The sequence below is a fragment of the Lepidochelys kempii genome, chromosome 2 (assembly GCF_965140265.1).
Source record: "Lepidochelys kempii isolate rLepKem1 chromosome 2, rLepKem1.hap2, whole genome shotgun sequence".
Lineage (NCBI taxonomy): Eukaryota > Metazoa > Chordata > Testudines > Cheloniidae > Lepidochelys > Lepidochelys kempii.
The window spans coordinates 106,320,624-106,335,753 of record NC_133257.1 but is presented as its reverse complement, the minus strand read 5'-3'; the positions used below and the strand labels follow the sequence as shown (position 1 = coordinate 106,335,753).

Below are 15,130 nucleotides of genomic sequence, written 5' to 3'. Positions count from 1 at the left end.
AAGGCTATTGGGAAAGCTTGCATTGTTGCTTCCCCAGCTGTATTTTCTCTGCCGCTACAGGGCATTATTTTGACTCCTTTGATTTGTACTTAATTGACTTATGTGCATTACAAGCATTTAAAATAAGACCACTAGTTCTTTTACAGGACTGCATCCATGTCATGGGAGTTACCCAAGTCCAGAAAACCACTGGAAGTTTAACACCTGTCCCATTTACACTGCAAAATGTAGGTGTGGTAACAGAATTCTGAGCTCAGAACTAAGAAACCGAAGCCCAGGGTGGTTGACAAGGTTTTGAGTGAAACTGCCACTGAACCAGACCTGTAAACCCCACTGTCAACTAATAATAGAGACTCTTAAAGTGTAGTTGACAAATTTGCACTTCATTTGTAATACTTAGGACTCACAAATAAAATGCCAACTGGTTTTATCCTTGTGTTTGGCAAATTGACCTCTTTGGTTTTGCTGACTTAACAATAAGAGGAGTCTGTTCAGCTTGAATAAACTTCACTCATTTTCTTTACAACACAATTGACCACAAAAAGCCTAGTGTTTTCTAGCAGTGAGGGTGAAAAACCTAAATAAGGCAATCTCCAGCTTGTCAGTCTGCCTCCTAAAATCATTTGTGCTTTCCTACATCTGACTACTTCTATCAGACTTGTTGACGACTGGGATGTGCTTTCAAAAATGGCAAGTTGCAGGATGGCTCAGGATCCTGACAGGGAAGGTGTTATCAATGAGGAAAAAGTAAAAATAATGGCCTGGGGTCGGAAGGAAAGTGCACTGTGTTCAGCTCACCCACCCTGATGCCTTCTAGTTCTCCAGCTACTCCTTGAGTTCCATCACTTATCCAGAGGGCTTTTTAAAGTGTGGGTGTCATTTTCTTTTCCTATTTTATCAAAACAAATTCCAAACAGTTCCTGGGTGTAATGTTCAGCACAACATGCTCTCTTCCTATTATTGCCACAGTGCTCTTGTTTAAGTACTTTCTCCTCCTCTCCCTCTCAACCAATCTCTTCATTTATGCTGTCCAGCTATCTGGTTCTTGCTAGCTCTGATTTTTATTGCTTTATTTAGGTAGGTTAAAACGATTATGCCCAGTATGGATGCCATGGCAAACGATGATGTAGTTTAAAAAAAAAAGAAGCAATTCTAAAATTCAGCTCTTACTCTTCTGTTTTAAAGCTAGAATTATCAAGAGCTCAAAGATTCTTTAAAACTGCTTCCTGAAAACATTGAGAAAGTAAGAAAGATTTTGACTTGCATATATATGTATTCCAAAGAGGATGATTACTGTTTAAAATTCTCCAATACTTTGCTACTGGCTTGTACCACACAAAAAAAATGTATCATAGTGTCATAACTTCTGACCCCTCCCCCACATATACACCCACCAATGGTTGCAGACCTAACCCACAAACAACGAGGTCATATGCTGTTGCTTAAGTATGTTGTTTAATTGTGTATGGATACACACTCAGCATTAACCTACCCCTTCAAAACCACAATACTCATGAGTCGAACACATAATACAATTAACAATAAGAGCAGGATTTTAACTTACCAGAGTCACTGAGTTCTACATAAAAGCATTAGGAACAATCACCAGTGGAGTCCAACCTTGAGCTCCTTGCCCTTCTCTTCCCCTTGAAGCCAGACATCCTGCTTCCTTAACAGATCGCCCCTGAGACTCTCAACAGGCAAGTGCTATCTAGCTGCTGCTAGCCCTTTGCAACCGCCTACCATCCATCTATCAGACATACCTTTATAGCACAACTTCAGCTGTAGTGAAGTCAACACCAAGTATCAATGTAACATTCTAGGCACGTAGCATACTTTCTTTCAGATAAATAACATACTATCCTGGCTCTGTGAATGGGGTACTCCTATCTGAGCTGTGTAGAGTGGATGGGACGAAAATGGATGTGTGGATTGTTGTCCTAAGTTGGAGTCTCCCACTTGTCTCAGGCGGTTGAATACAGGAAGTACAATGGGATTTCTGGTCCCCGGCAGAAGGGGAGGGTGGATGGGGTAGATTGTATTTCGGACTCAAGATTGGTGGTTTCTGGACTGCACTTGGAAAATTAGACGCAGGGTTGTGGGATAAGGAGCAAAGTTGAGGAACTTTCTTTCCATGGAGGATAAAGCAGCAAGACAGCAGATGATCTGGTACAGCAGAGCCACTCAGTGCAACGCGGTTGGCAGAAGATCACTGCAGTGCCAGTCTATCCAGCCCAGAGAGCATTACCCTAAACATGAGGGTTGCACGTGTGGTGTAGAGAGTCCTACACCAAGTCCTTATCCCTGCTGCTGACATAGAAGTTGCAGCCAAGGTGCTGCTATGGTGATCCTTGGATATGGTTTAGTCCTTTGGGGCACTAAGCATGCCGTATAAGGCTGCTGGAAGGCAAGGAGCAAAATAGGGTGCAAAGACGAGCTTAGTTACCTATGCACCCCCTTCGTACCGGCTCTGGCTGCAGCATGCCTGGACCACCACATCTGACCGAAGCTGCTGGTATGTCTGGGTAATAAGTGGGTGAGCTGGAGAGCAGTGGGTGCTGATTGAAGAGCTTGTTGGCTGTATTAGAAATGTCCATGATGTAAGATAGAGGGTATTCGGGGGATGCTAGTGTACAGGAGGAATTTGGGAAGGTGTACGATGACAGAGTTAAAGGTGTTTGTACACATGCACATATTTAAGTGATGATATCAACTAGGGGTGCTGCACTTTTCCTCAAACAGCGAAATAGGTCTGCTGGAACCAGCCTCCCTCATAAGTTGCCTGGATTGATGCTAGGTTGATGTTGTTTTGGCTCCCTTCATGCTGCTTTTTGTGTGGCTGAGTTATTTAGCCTTCTGACTTCCATGGATAGAGGTTTTTAATTGGTTTGCAATTCTAAAGCTGGATGGATGGACCGTGACAGTTAGTATTCCCCGTCTTTTTTTTTTTTTCCAAATCAACCCCAATTTCCTTTCTGCTGCTTATGTCTTCTTTTTAGCTACATCCTGTTTGGTAGCATGGCAGAGGGAGGAGTGAAGGAGAACACCATAGATCCTGGGGGATCTGCTACTGAAAACAGGCATATACCCAGACTCAACAAAAGAACATTTAAACATTTAAAGGGTATACATAAAAAGCCTTCCACTAAGTCTAGCTTTCACCGAACTTCTCTCAGCAGCTACTACAACTTCTCTCTGCAAAGATACAAAACGGAGGTTAACAAAATTCAACTGCGTCACTGAGGAGACTTTGCTAACATGGCTATGCCAGGAGTGCCAGGGAGAGGGGATCCCTCTCCCCAACCAATATAGATATGCCCAGCAAAAGCCCTAGCACAGACATAGTTGTACCAACAAAGTCCTTTTGCTGGTATTGCATATTTACTCAGGGAACTAATATAAGCTATACTGGCAAAAGCACTCTTGCTAAAAGCTGCATCTCTGCTACAAGGGTTAGCCAGTATGCCTATGACAGCAAACCCTTTCTAGTGTAGACAAGACCTGAAAAAGAAAAGGGAACCATTTGCTTGTAGACCAGCCTTCTCTAATCCACACCATGAAAGCCAGGAATGGTGCTTGTTTCATAAGGTGTTTGTCATATGAAAAATGGCCCCTTCTCTTAGATTGGAAGCAGTTCAGATTCCAGCTGCTTTTTCCTAAAGGCTGTTTGGTGAGTAAAATCAACCAACCTTTGGGTAGGGATCACTGCAGAGATGAGCAATCATCTCCTCAAATGATTACTGACAATGAGGAAAATGGGCAGGACCCCAAAGTCCCAGAGTCCATTTATATAAACAGCCACTGGACCAACCTCAACGTACAGAGTAAAGGCAAATGAATAAACAAACATCGTGTCACACAGAAGCAGGCATACTGCTGTAACTAGGAGTGCAGGGGCTGCTGCAACACCCCCTGGCTTGAAATGGTTTCCATCATATCCAGGGTTTACAGTTTGGTTCAATGGCTCTCAGCACCCCCACTATACAAATTGTTTCAGCACCTCTGGATGCAGGCAGAGACTTTGTCTCCCTCCAAAGGCCCATATCGTCATGCAGAGAGGAGTGGGGCATATGAAGGCCCTCCAAGATTATCAGGGCAAGGACTGGGCCTCCTGTATGGATAGTGCTACTGGAAACAAGTACTAAAATAGAAGACTGCATATAAACTGACCACAGTCATTTTCCCAGGAGCCAATTTTACAGTATGTCATGAGCATCGGCATTGCTTATAACAGGCTGTTGGAGTGTAGTCTAGTGGTTAAAACACATGATTGAGTCAAGTCTGCAGCTGACTTAGGCAAGTTGCTAAGAGCAAATTTGGGGGGGGGGGGGTTAAGTAGATTCCTTTTCAGTTGCCCAAATTTAGACAGCTGTGGCCTCTTTGCCTCATTTTAACCATCTATAAAATGGGGTTAATATTGGCCCAGGGGGTGACTTAATGGGGAAGCTTGATTAGCTTCTGTAAAGCACTTTGGGATCTGCAGGGGAATGGTGCTATGCTAAGTAATTTATGCAAATGACACTGACAAGTGTTGGCAAGAAACAAGCTGGCAGGCAAGAGTGGTGTTCATTTCTCTCACCTTTCCTTGAGATTTCACAGTGATGACGGAGCTCCCAAACCTTGATCTTTCCTGTAAAATGAGATAGCTCATTATGCTCTGAGAACATTAATTAAAGAATGTTTAAAATTGTTTTTTTTTGCTCTCAGCCATTGATTTTCCAGTTACTCACTTCAGGAGAAATTAGAACATATTGTGCCTGAAACAAAAGAAAGAAAGGGAGAAGCTGTTAGCAGAACCACCTTCTTAGAGTGTATTTCACTTGCAGACTAAAGGCCCCATGCATTAAAACTGCCTTACTCCCACATTGCAGAATTTTGTGCATGGTTGCTCATGAACCCAAAAAGGGGCCAAATTACCTAGATTTAAGAACCTGAGCAAGTTGTTGTGTGATGAAGGCAACAAGATGGAGTTTTTACTGAAACTTGACTCCAGATACCGACTATTATTTTCTTTTCAGTGGATGTAATTAATTAGTTGTCATCATGTTGTCGCCTGGTTTTACTGGTAAGTTTTCTTACCCAGTCCTCAGGACAAGGAGAAATCCATGATTTGCAGTTGTCTGTCACATTACCCGAGGTGGTCTGGTTTCCATTGTAGATGTACACACGTCCAGCCTCCCCTCCAAACAGTACAGACGTGATGTCTTCAGTTCGCAGAGGAGATGTCACAATAATTTCATCTGTGAATGATCAGAAAGATGATATATGATGTCAAGATGAAATAGTTCTAGATCAAAACACAAGAGCTGGTATTTACACTGGTCTGTATACAGTCTGTATACAGTCATACAGTGAACATTAATGACTAACTGTCCATGGCGTAAGGATAAAGTTAAGAAGTTTTCTTGACTTATGACTGAATTGTTTGATTTCTGCTGTCAAGCATCTTGTGATGTTTACGTCCGTCTATAAAGCGGGATGTGTTTTGAGTTTATTTGACAATGTAGGAGGCAAGTCTACTCTTGCTCAAAGTAAAAAACTCTTCACCCACACCATCTAAATCCCCTTTGTTTTACCTAGTCCATCATTGTCCAGGTCACTTAAGTGTACATCTCCTCCAAAGCGAGAGAACCTCCTGTCCCCACTGAAAGTGCTGAGCAAAGAAGGTTTGGCACCATCTGTCAAGTCATACATCAGAACAGTTCCAGCTTGGTGCAGTACTGAGGATATAAATGCAATCCTAGACGTGCTGTCTGAAAGAAGCCAGGGTGACAGAATTAGACCCCCAGATGTGTGCACTCACAGGAATAGGCTTAGTACATGTAGTGTACTAACAGTAGGTAATACTGGCATTATCAAAGATCTGAACAAAACGAAAACATACTGACTTTACAAAAACCATCAAATACTTTATTAATTCTACTCCAGTTACAATGTTTGTTCTACATTGAAAAAAAATCAGTCTTCAAGAACACGTGTCAAGTGTGTGCTCCTAAGTTATATAGTGAGTCTTGACCATTTATTTACGCTGTCATTGGTGCCAGGGAATTTATGGCCTAATAATGAATCAGTTACATAAATAATGTGTTGAGAATGCACTTAACAAAAGACTGTTCCATACAAAAATCTTGCCCTAAACAAATCCGAGGCTCTAGCAAATGGGGCTGTGCAAAGTATACTGTGCACTTTCGGATATCCATAGGGAGAGCATCATATATAGCACTCATAAATTCAAGGTAGCTATTAAGTCCATTTTCTAGCTTGCTGCAATTAGCTTAGTCTACCATTCACTTGAGACATAGGTAGTACATAGCTAAAGTGTTTCGGTTTCCAGAACAACATACCGGAGGTAGGTGCGCCCACCACCAACACTTCTCTTGGAATTCCAGCCACAGACAGGAAGCCTCTGGCCAGCGACGAACCCAGTTTGCCCCTCTCCTGTTGATTGTTAAACATGTCAGTTGCACAGAATACCATTTGGCTTCACATAGTTCACACCTGTAAATTCCCAGCATACTAAAGAAAAGGTCCTACCATGTCTCCAGGTACGGAAAACCAGCTTTGTGTGCTTGGTGGGTTATATCCGTACACCTTTCCAACACTCTGTTTGGTATCCAATGAGATGTAACAACCTAGACTGGAACACACAGTACAGTTATTTTCAGTCAAAGTAATAACTTGAAATGTATTTTGTACATACATACAGCATTGCTTGTACGCAGAATATTGTTTTCTTTCATTGTGTGCAAAATGCTGATCTGGTAATTATTCTCATTCTTGTTTCTAATTAGAATTACAGTAGAACCTCGGAGTTATGAACACCTCAGGAATGGAGGTTGTTCTCAATTCTGAACAAAACGTTATGGTTGTTCTTTCAAAAGTTTACAACTGAACATTGACTTAATGCAGCTTTGAAACTTTACTATGCAGAAGAAAATGCTGCTTTCCCTTTATTTTATTAGTAGTTTATGTTTAACATAGCACTGTACTGTATTTGCTGTCCCCCATTTTGGGGTGAGGTCTCTGCTGCTGCCTGATTGTGTACTTCCAGTTCCAAATGAGATGTGTGGTTGACTGGTCCATTCATAACTCTGGTGTTCGTAACTCTGAGGTTCTATTGTAAGATCTTTCAGAAAAGAGACCTTGTCCACCTTTATATTTGTACATCACTTAGCACAACGGGGCCCCATCATGAGGCTTGTAGGTATCATTCAGTATAGTTAATTACCATTGTAGGATTGTTTAGAACTGCCTCTCTGCTGGCATTTTTAAAAATTATAAAATTTGAAGAATTTGTTTTTGAAGAAGACCATCTTCTTTGAAAAAAGCGTTAAGAAGGAGAAGGTAGGTAAAAATTTGAATTTACTAATCTGAAGTTTCCTCTAAGTATGACATATTATTGTCCCCAAAGAGTGGAGTTCCACAGGTAAACTTACTGAAACAATATTACTCTACTGTAGATCTTAAAGACTATAGGGGAAAAAAACACAGGTTGTGAAAGGAACTTCTGTTACGATCACGTACAACTCCCAAATAAAAGAGAAAAACACACCCAGTACAGCTCTTCCAGGTAGGGCTGCCAATCAGCAGTAAGGTTTTGTTCTTCAACTGGTGACTAACAAGTGAATATCCAAACCAGGCATAGTTCTTTTCCCCCTTCACCATCCAGTTGGCATCCTCTACTGACAGTAGCCCTGACAGATAGGATCAAACAAGACAAAGGTTAAGTCGGGATGTTCACCAAAGCTAAAACATTGATTATCAGTTTCTGAAATCTACCACGTTTCAATCTAGCAATAGACACTTCTGTTTTGATTGGGTTACTCTTCCCATGGTATGGTACCAGTTATCACTAATTTCATAATACACTGTGGTGGCAAAGCAGTACTCAGCCGCTGTGTTTGGTGGTGAAATCTTGGCTCTAAGTCACCCAAACACAACCTATGGGATGCTTTCAACTTCTAAAGGCAGGAATATAGGAGATACCAAACCAGTTTGAATGGAACTGAAATGTCTTCTCTAGAACAGAGATAAAACTGAAACCATTTATCTGAATCCAAAGTTCAAATAAATTAGATCTTAATTCAAGTCACTCCTGGGTTTTGGTTTTACGCAGACTTCAGCTGACAAAGATTTGTGAATTCAAAAGCATCGCCCAGTTGCTTCCATCCTTATTTGAAATAGATATGCGTCAAAATTAGTACAAATTTAGCTGAAAGCCTTCCCCATCTACAAACCCTGGTTTTGAAAACAATAGGACTCTGATCTAAATTTGATTATGCAAAAACCAAACCTCAGCTGGTGAAGTTTTGCATCCCTACATATTCATGCTGACCTTCTCCAGCTCTAGGTTTCAACCTCTTTTTCTAGCTCACCTCTTCCCATCCCACAATAATCCAGTTTGACCCTTACCATGTAGTTACAGTGCTCACTTGCAGCATTCCCCTTTTGCCACATGAAGGAGCTCTTAGCATGGCACGAATGAATAATCTTGTGATACTCTCAGGCCCTTGCCAATTTGAGAGAAAAATCCAGGTAGACCCCTCCTGATGCAAGGGGCTACCATTACTACCTAGCAGCACTCATTGATAAGCATTCCTTCCACGCTGCTAACCATTCATTTCTGTCTCACAGCCAAGTTCTGTACTTTTCTGCAAGCACTAAACAGCTCTTGCTGTTGACTTTAATAGCACTACTACTCATCTGAGTAAAGTTATACACGTGCTCAAGTGTTTGCAGATCCAGGGCCTAAATTCTGAGGAGACTGTTTTCCCCTACCCCCATTCTTATGATGTGCACTTCTGTTTGCCTTGGGAACTACGTGCACTAACCTTGGAATTAATACTCATACAATTAGGCTGAGGTATGTGCAAAATTACTTACTTAACATACAAAGCACTTACAATATTATTGCAATAGGCTGACTTTTGTTAATCATCAAATACTCAGAAATAAATTAATTTTAAATTTTCTTCAGTGGGGACAGTAGAAATCCAGGTAAGGCAATGTAAATACTAGAAGCCTATTTTTATGTATTTATTTCTTTACTTCCAGAGTGCACATAAACCTTTCAAGACTCTGCGACAATAATAGGTTGCTCGGGTTTCAATAACAAAGGATTCAAATTAAAACACAAGTGTCAAAACCACAAATATAGCCATATAAAATATGGACATGTCAATTTACTCAGTAAATATTACCTTTGTCACTCCTGTTGAAGTGAGAATAAAATGCAAGTACAAATCCTCTCTGCTCCCCACCGCCAGGTGCAAAAGGAGAACCGGCAACCAGATCAGACTTTCCATCCCCATCAATATCAGCAGCCAGCAGTGACCAGCCAAGGTTACAGAACGTGTGCTGCAAGAGACAATACCTCAATCAAAACTTTAAAGTGGAAAGCAGCATTGTAATTGTCTACTTGCTTTATGTTACTTTATATCTCTTCTAAAGAGTTAATTCTGAATACTCCTGATCAATCACCCTCCCATCTTGTAACCAAGTTGTTTGGGGGTTGTTTTGGGGTTTTGTTTTTTTTAAAATTGGAGAATAGGGAGTCCACTTAGCCCTCCTCCTTGCTATCCTGCAGTACATACACTCAAATAGACATGACCATTCGACAAAGAGACAAGGCAGAAGTACAATGAGGCATTTCTTTTTATCTGTGGCCTCTGACAAATGTACAAATATATATTCCCTTGCAATTACAGGGCCTGATTTTGACATCCTTTCTCATAGTGAGTAGTAAGAGGTTAGCAATGCCTGAGATCCTTAAAGGTATTTCGGCACCTAACTCCCACTGATTTCAATAGAAGTTAGGTGTCTAAATATCTTTGAGGATCTGGGCCAACATCTCTACAGTATCCCCAGTAATGAAGGCTTTAGAGTAGCAGTGTGGGCAAACTGTTTCCCCCCCACTCTGCCTCCTCCTGCCATTTGACTTCAGAGATGCTGTCCTGAAGCATGTGGTAGTAAAATTGAACCTCTGGTCCTGGGCAATTGAAGGTCTGCAGAATGTAGACAGTTTATCTTAACAGCAGCCTTATGAAAAAGGCTCTAAACAGCAGTTATTGCACCTGAATTTCCTTGTCATATGAACTGTCATGTTTCCTTTCTACTGCTGCTGCTAACCTTGTGGTCCCTGTGTAACTAAAAATTAGTTTGCTTGTCTCATATGCATCCCCCAGACAACAGCCTGAAGGGATGGAACAATACTGAATAAAATGTGATCTGCCCCCCTCCTTCAGTCCCCAGTTCTGCAGTTTTGGATTGTCCTTCTTACTAGTAAATGTACCTGGCAAATTATGGTAATGTTTGGCCAAGGTGACAGGCCTCTTCCTGTAGTGCCCAGATATACATACACAGCACCCTAAACAGAGGGGGGAAAAAATCCTTTGAGAATGTATACACCAGTGCCAAATATGGACTTAATAGTACAAGTTAGAGAAACGACTAACTCTGTGAAGACCATTAGTTAGGCTGCATTTTTCTTACCATCAGAGCCCACAAGGTATTGTGCATCTTCCACCCCAAATCTAAGAATTAAATGTGATGACCAAATCATCCATCTAGAGTTTGCGGGGGGGGGGGGGGGGGGAATCAACATGCTCGTTTCAACAAATAAGGGAGTTTTCATTATGTTACTTGATAAGGACAATAGGTAATATCATTAAATATAAATAAAACATTCACGCAGCTTGCAGTGTAGTTCACAATAACTTAAGGCAGTGGTACAGTCTGTAGGCAACAAGAGATGTGTAGTATCAAATTTTCCAAATGTGGAGGCCTAATGTAAGCACTTAAATCCATATTTAGGCAGGTAAATAAGCACCACCTGATTTTCCAGTAGTGCTCAGCAGCTGGAACACCAATTGACTTAAATGGGGGCTGCTCGGGGCATTTCTGAAAAATCAGACCACTTATTTAGGCACCCAAATATGGATCTACGTGCCTAAGTTGAGGCAGTCAAGTCTGAAAATTTGGGCTGTAGTTTGTATCAGGCAATGTGATAAAACAATACTGGCAACCAAGCCACATGTAAACATAACAGCCATTATCCCACTGCAAGATGACACCAACTGGAAGAATATAGAAAAGATCTGATGCAGTATGTCAGCTCTATGAGTGGTGGGTGAAAATGGCCTCTGCAGCCAGCTGTAAGTATAAGTATTGACTGAGGCTGTAACGCAAGTAGAGAATCAACAGTGTTAGGGCCTGTAATGTAAACAGCTTAGCATAACTCAGGGGTTATGGCACACGTGCCAAAGGCGGCACGCAAGCTGATTTTCAGTGGCACTCACACTGCCCGGGTCCTGGCCACCAGTCCGGGGGGGGCTCTGCATTTTAATTTAATTTTAAATGAAGCTTCTTAAACATTTTTAAAACTTTATTTACTTTACATACTACAATAGTTTTGTTATATATTATACACTTATAGAGAGAGACCTTCTAAAAAGGTTCAAATGTATAACTGGCACGCAAAACCTTAAATTAGAGTGAATAAATGAAGACTCAGCCCACCACTTCTGAAAGGTTACCGACCCCTGACATAACTAATCAAGGCCTATGGTTTTGCTTGACATAAATAACTGACAGGCAAGTCAGTTATTTTATAGCAGTAAATAAAAGTAAGTCAGTTGGCTTGTGTGAAGTGAGAAACCACATAAGTTACTGATATTCTAAGAAGGTATGTTTAAGCAATATGCATAATATGTTTAACTGAAACTCTCAAGGTCTGACAGCAGTAATATTATGGCAACCAGTTGACGTAAATGCTCATGAATATGATGTACCCAGTTAATTAACCTATATCACCTGGGAACTCCAACATAAGTAGGGCGTGGAAGTTCAGATAAGGAAAAGGGGCTGAACGCCTTATGAATATTTCTCCTGGGGGGATTCTGCACTCATGGGGCAGAGGGCAGAATTCATATAGCCCACATTTTTCTGTCTCCCATCGACATATCATAGTGTGAACCTCGCGGAAACTAGCTCTAAGTACGTCAACCTCAGCTACGTCAACACGGCTGGCCTTACCATGAGGCGAACTGAGGCAGCGCCTCAGGTGCCAGACTGTGGGAGGGCACCACTAGGACCCAGAGTGTAGAAAATTTTGTTTGCTGCTGGGGCATATGTATTCTCTCTGCTCTAGATGCACAGAGATGGTGGAGTGCTGTGCTGGAGGAAGAAGGGCACAAGAGACATAACAGGCAGGCAAGAGAAAAGGTGAGAGTGAATAACAGAAAGCAGCAGGAGCTGCAGGGAGAGAGAGGAGAAGGAGCCTCTTATGTACCTCTCTAGTACCCCCAGGAATCTGGACTGATTAACACCAGCTTCTCAGGGAGCTTCCTGTTTCCTGCTGCTTCCCTGAACCCACTTGAGGAGAACAGGCAGTCAACTGAAGTAGTAGGAGCCAGTTAGGCCCTTGAAACCGCTGATATCTTCCCTCACTCAGGTCCTGCTACCAGCCTGCTTATTTGTCCCCTTCAATTGAGTGCTGAGAGCCACTATAGCTGGCACAGAACAGCAGTTACGAGTGAAAGAAGAAAACGCCCCTCTGGGGCAGCATTCAGAAAAAGAAAGCAAGCAAAGGAAGCTTTTCTATCTAAGCAGGAAGGAGCTCTCCTGAGATACACAGACATAAATGTTCATGGTGAGCCTTCCGGCCCCAGTGAGGATGTGAGTGGTGAGGAGATGCCTGATCTTCCAGTTAGTCAGAGTGCAGGTGACCTGGCAGCTACTGCAGCATCCATATCTCCATCTCAAATGGATGTAAACATGCACATTCCTGAAGAAAAGTGTAGATCAGAGAAGAGTGTGGTGGAGGCGCAAGAAACAGCTGCTGCTGAGTTTAGTTCCTTAAGTCTAGATGATCCAGGACTGTGGACCCACTTGAGCAATAGCCTGAGGGACTTCCTTGTACTGCATGGGCCACAGCAAGCGAAAAATTTCATGTTCCCCAAAGACAATGAAAATAGAAGTTTCCATCCAACACATTATTGGCGTGAAATCCCCAATGGTGACAAAGTGGAGAGGCCATGGCTTATGTACGCAAAAACCCAGAATGCTGCATACTGTTGTTGCTGCAAACTCTTCCATTCTAATGTTCCAACCACATTGGGTTCTACCGGAATGAAGGACTGGAAAAATCTGTCGAGAAATCTGACATGCCATGAGAAGGCAGCAAATCACCAGAGAGCATTCCATAGGTGAAAAGAGCTTGAGATGAGACTAAGGTTAAAGGCCACCATAGATGATCAGCATCAAGAGAAGATTGCATCAGAGTCTCTTTACTGGCAAAATGTTCTGAAAAGGCTCATTGCCATTGTGAGAATGCTTGCTACCCAAAACCTAGCACTGCGTGGCACTTCAGATCAGCTGTATGTGCCAAACAATGGAAACTTCTTTAAAATTGTGGAGTTGATGGCTGATTTTGATATTGTACTCAGGAGCAGCTAAGAAGAGTCACCACCGAAGAAATGTACATACACCACTATCTTGGAAAAACAATTCAAAATGAGATCATACAGTTACTGGCAACAAAAGTCAAACAGAAGATTGTGGCAGATCTGAAGTCAGCAAGATATTACTCTGTTATTCTGGACTGCACACCTGACCAAGGCCAGCTCCAGGCACCAGCAAACCAAGCAGGTGCCTGGGGCAGCAAATGTAAAGGGACGGAAGGACGTTGGGCTCTGGGGCGGCAGTCCGCCCTCGGTGGTGGCGGCAATTTGGCAGCCGCTCCATCGCAGCGTGTTTCACGCTCGGCAGCAATTCGGCACCGGGGACACGACTCTTCCTCGGTCACCATCAACAATTCGGTGGCCGCATGACCACTCCGCCTCCGTGTTCGGCGGGCAGGATTCCGCCTCCCCATTCAGCAGCAAGTTTTGGGTTTTTTTGCCGCTTGGGGTGGCAAAAACGCTGGAGCCGGCCCTGCACCAGACATCAGCCATATGGAACAAATTACTTTAATGGTGTGTTTTGTAACAACAGAACGTAGTGAAAATGTCCCTGCAATGGTGACGGTCAGACAGCATTTTCTAGAATTTATTAACATTAATGATACTACAGGAGCTGGTATGACAAAAGCTGGAAGATACGGGAATTGCGATAGCTGACATCAGAGGTCAGGGCTACGATAATGGTGCCAACATGAGAGGAAAGAACAGAGGAGCACAGACATGGATCCGAGAGTTAAACCCTCGAGCTTTTTTTGTCCCATGCAGTTCTCATTCATTGAACTTGGTGGTCAGTGATGCAACATCAGCTTCTAGTGAGGCTGCTGAATTTTTTAATGTAATTCAAAGCAATCTATGTACTTATCTCTGCATCAACTCATCGATTGCAAATTTTGAAGCAACATCTAGGAACATCTTCTCTGACACTGAAACCACTGAGTGCCACACGATGGGAAAGTCGAGGGAGGCGACAAAGCCTATCAAACACCAAATTGATAGATGATGCCATAGTTGCCATTATGAAGTATAATGCTACGACAGGAACTGTTCATGGGAGAACAGTGGCAGAGGAAAATGGAATCACCAGAAACATACATAACTTCAAATTTCTGTGTGGCTTAGTGTTGTGGCATGACATACTCTTTGAAATAAATGTTGTAAGCAAGAGACTCCAAGGTGTTGACCTTGATATATCTGGAGCAATGGAACAACTGGACAAAGCAAAGTCATACCTACAGTCTTACCAGTCAGATGAGGGATTTCAAAACGTTCTGAAGAGTGCACAAAAGTTGGCAGAGGAACATCACACTGAAGCTATTTTCCCACCCATTCAAGAACACAAGAGTCATCGAAGAAGACGACATTTTGATTACGAGGCACGGGATAATCCCATAAGAGACCCCAAACAACAATTCAAAGTTGAATTCTTTAACCAGGTGCTAGATTGTGCAATACAGTCAGTTGAAGAACGTTTCATGCAGCTCAAGGAGCACAGCAGTATATTTGGGATGTTGTATGATATTCCAAAACTCCTCACTATACCTGAAGAACACCTACACCAGCAATGCAGGGCACTAGAGACAGTGTTGACACATGATGACATGCGCAACATTGATGAGAGTGATTTAGATGATGAACTGAAAGCCCTTTCAAAATACATTTCAGCAGGATCT

At 42.3% G+C, this 15,130-nt stretch overlaps 1 protein-coding gene across 4 annotated transcripts in view; it reads right to left on the bottom strand.

Annotated features, from left to right (window-relative positions):
* Positions 1–1,283: 1,283 nt before the first annotated feature.
* The window catches only part of GPLD1 (glycosylphosphatidylinositol specific phospholipase D1), a 41,144-nt gene continuing 27,297 nt past the window's right edge, over positions 1,284–15,130 (bottom strand). For 2 of the 4 annotated variants that reach the window (XM_073331878.1, XM_073331879.1), the window contains 9 exons: positions 9,201–9,357; positions 7,553–7,694; positions 6,535–6,637; positions 6,345–6,438; positions 5,577–5,753; positions 5,080–5,240; positions 4,731–4,757; positions 4,580–4,630; positions 1,284–3,195 (listed from right to left, as the gene is read on the bottom strand). In XM_073331878.1, the coding sequence (XP_073187979.1) occupies positions 3,118–3,195; positions 4,580–4,630; positions 4,731–4,757; positions 5,080–5,240; positions 5,577–5,753; positions 6,345–6,438; positions 6,535–6,637; positions 7,553–7,694; positions 9,201–9,357 (990 nt within the window). In that variant the 3' untranslated portion in view covers positions 1,284–3,117. Of the gene's footprint in view, positions 3,196–4,579; positions 4,631–4,730; positions 4,758–5,079; positions 5,241–5,576; positions 5,754–6,344; positions 6,439–6,534; positions 6,638–7,552; positions 7,695–9,200; positions 9,358–10,291; positions 10,367–15,130 lie in introns of all 4 variants that reach the window. The other 2 variants (XM_073331876.1, XM_073331877.1) reach the window with 2 other exon arrangements.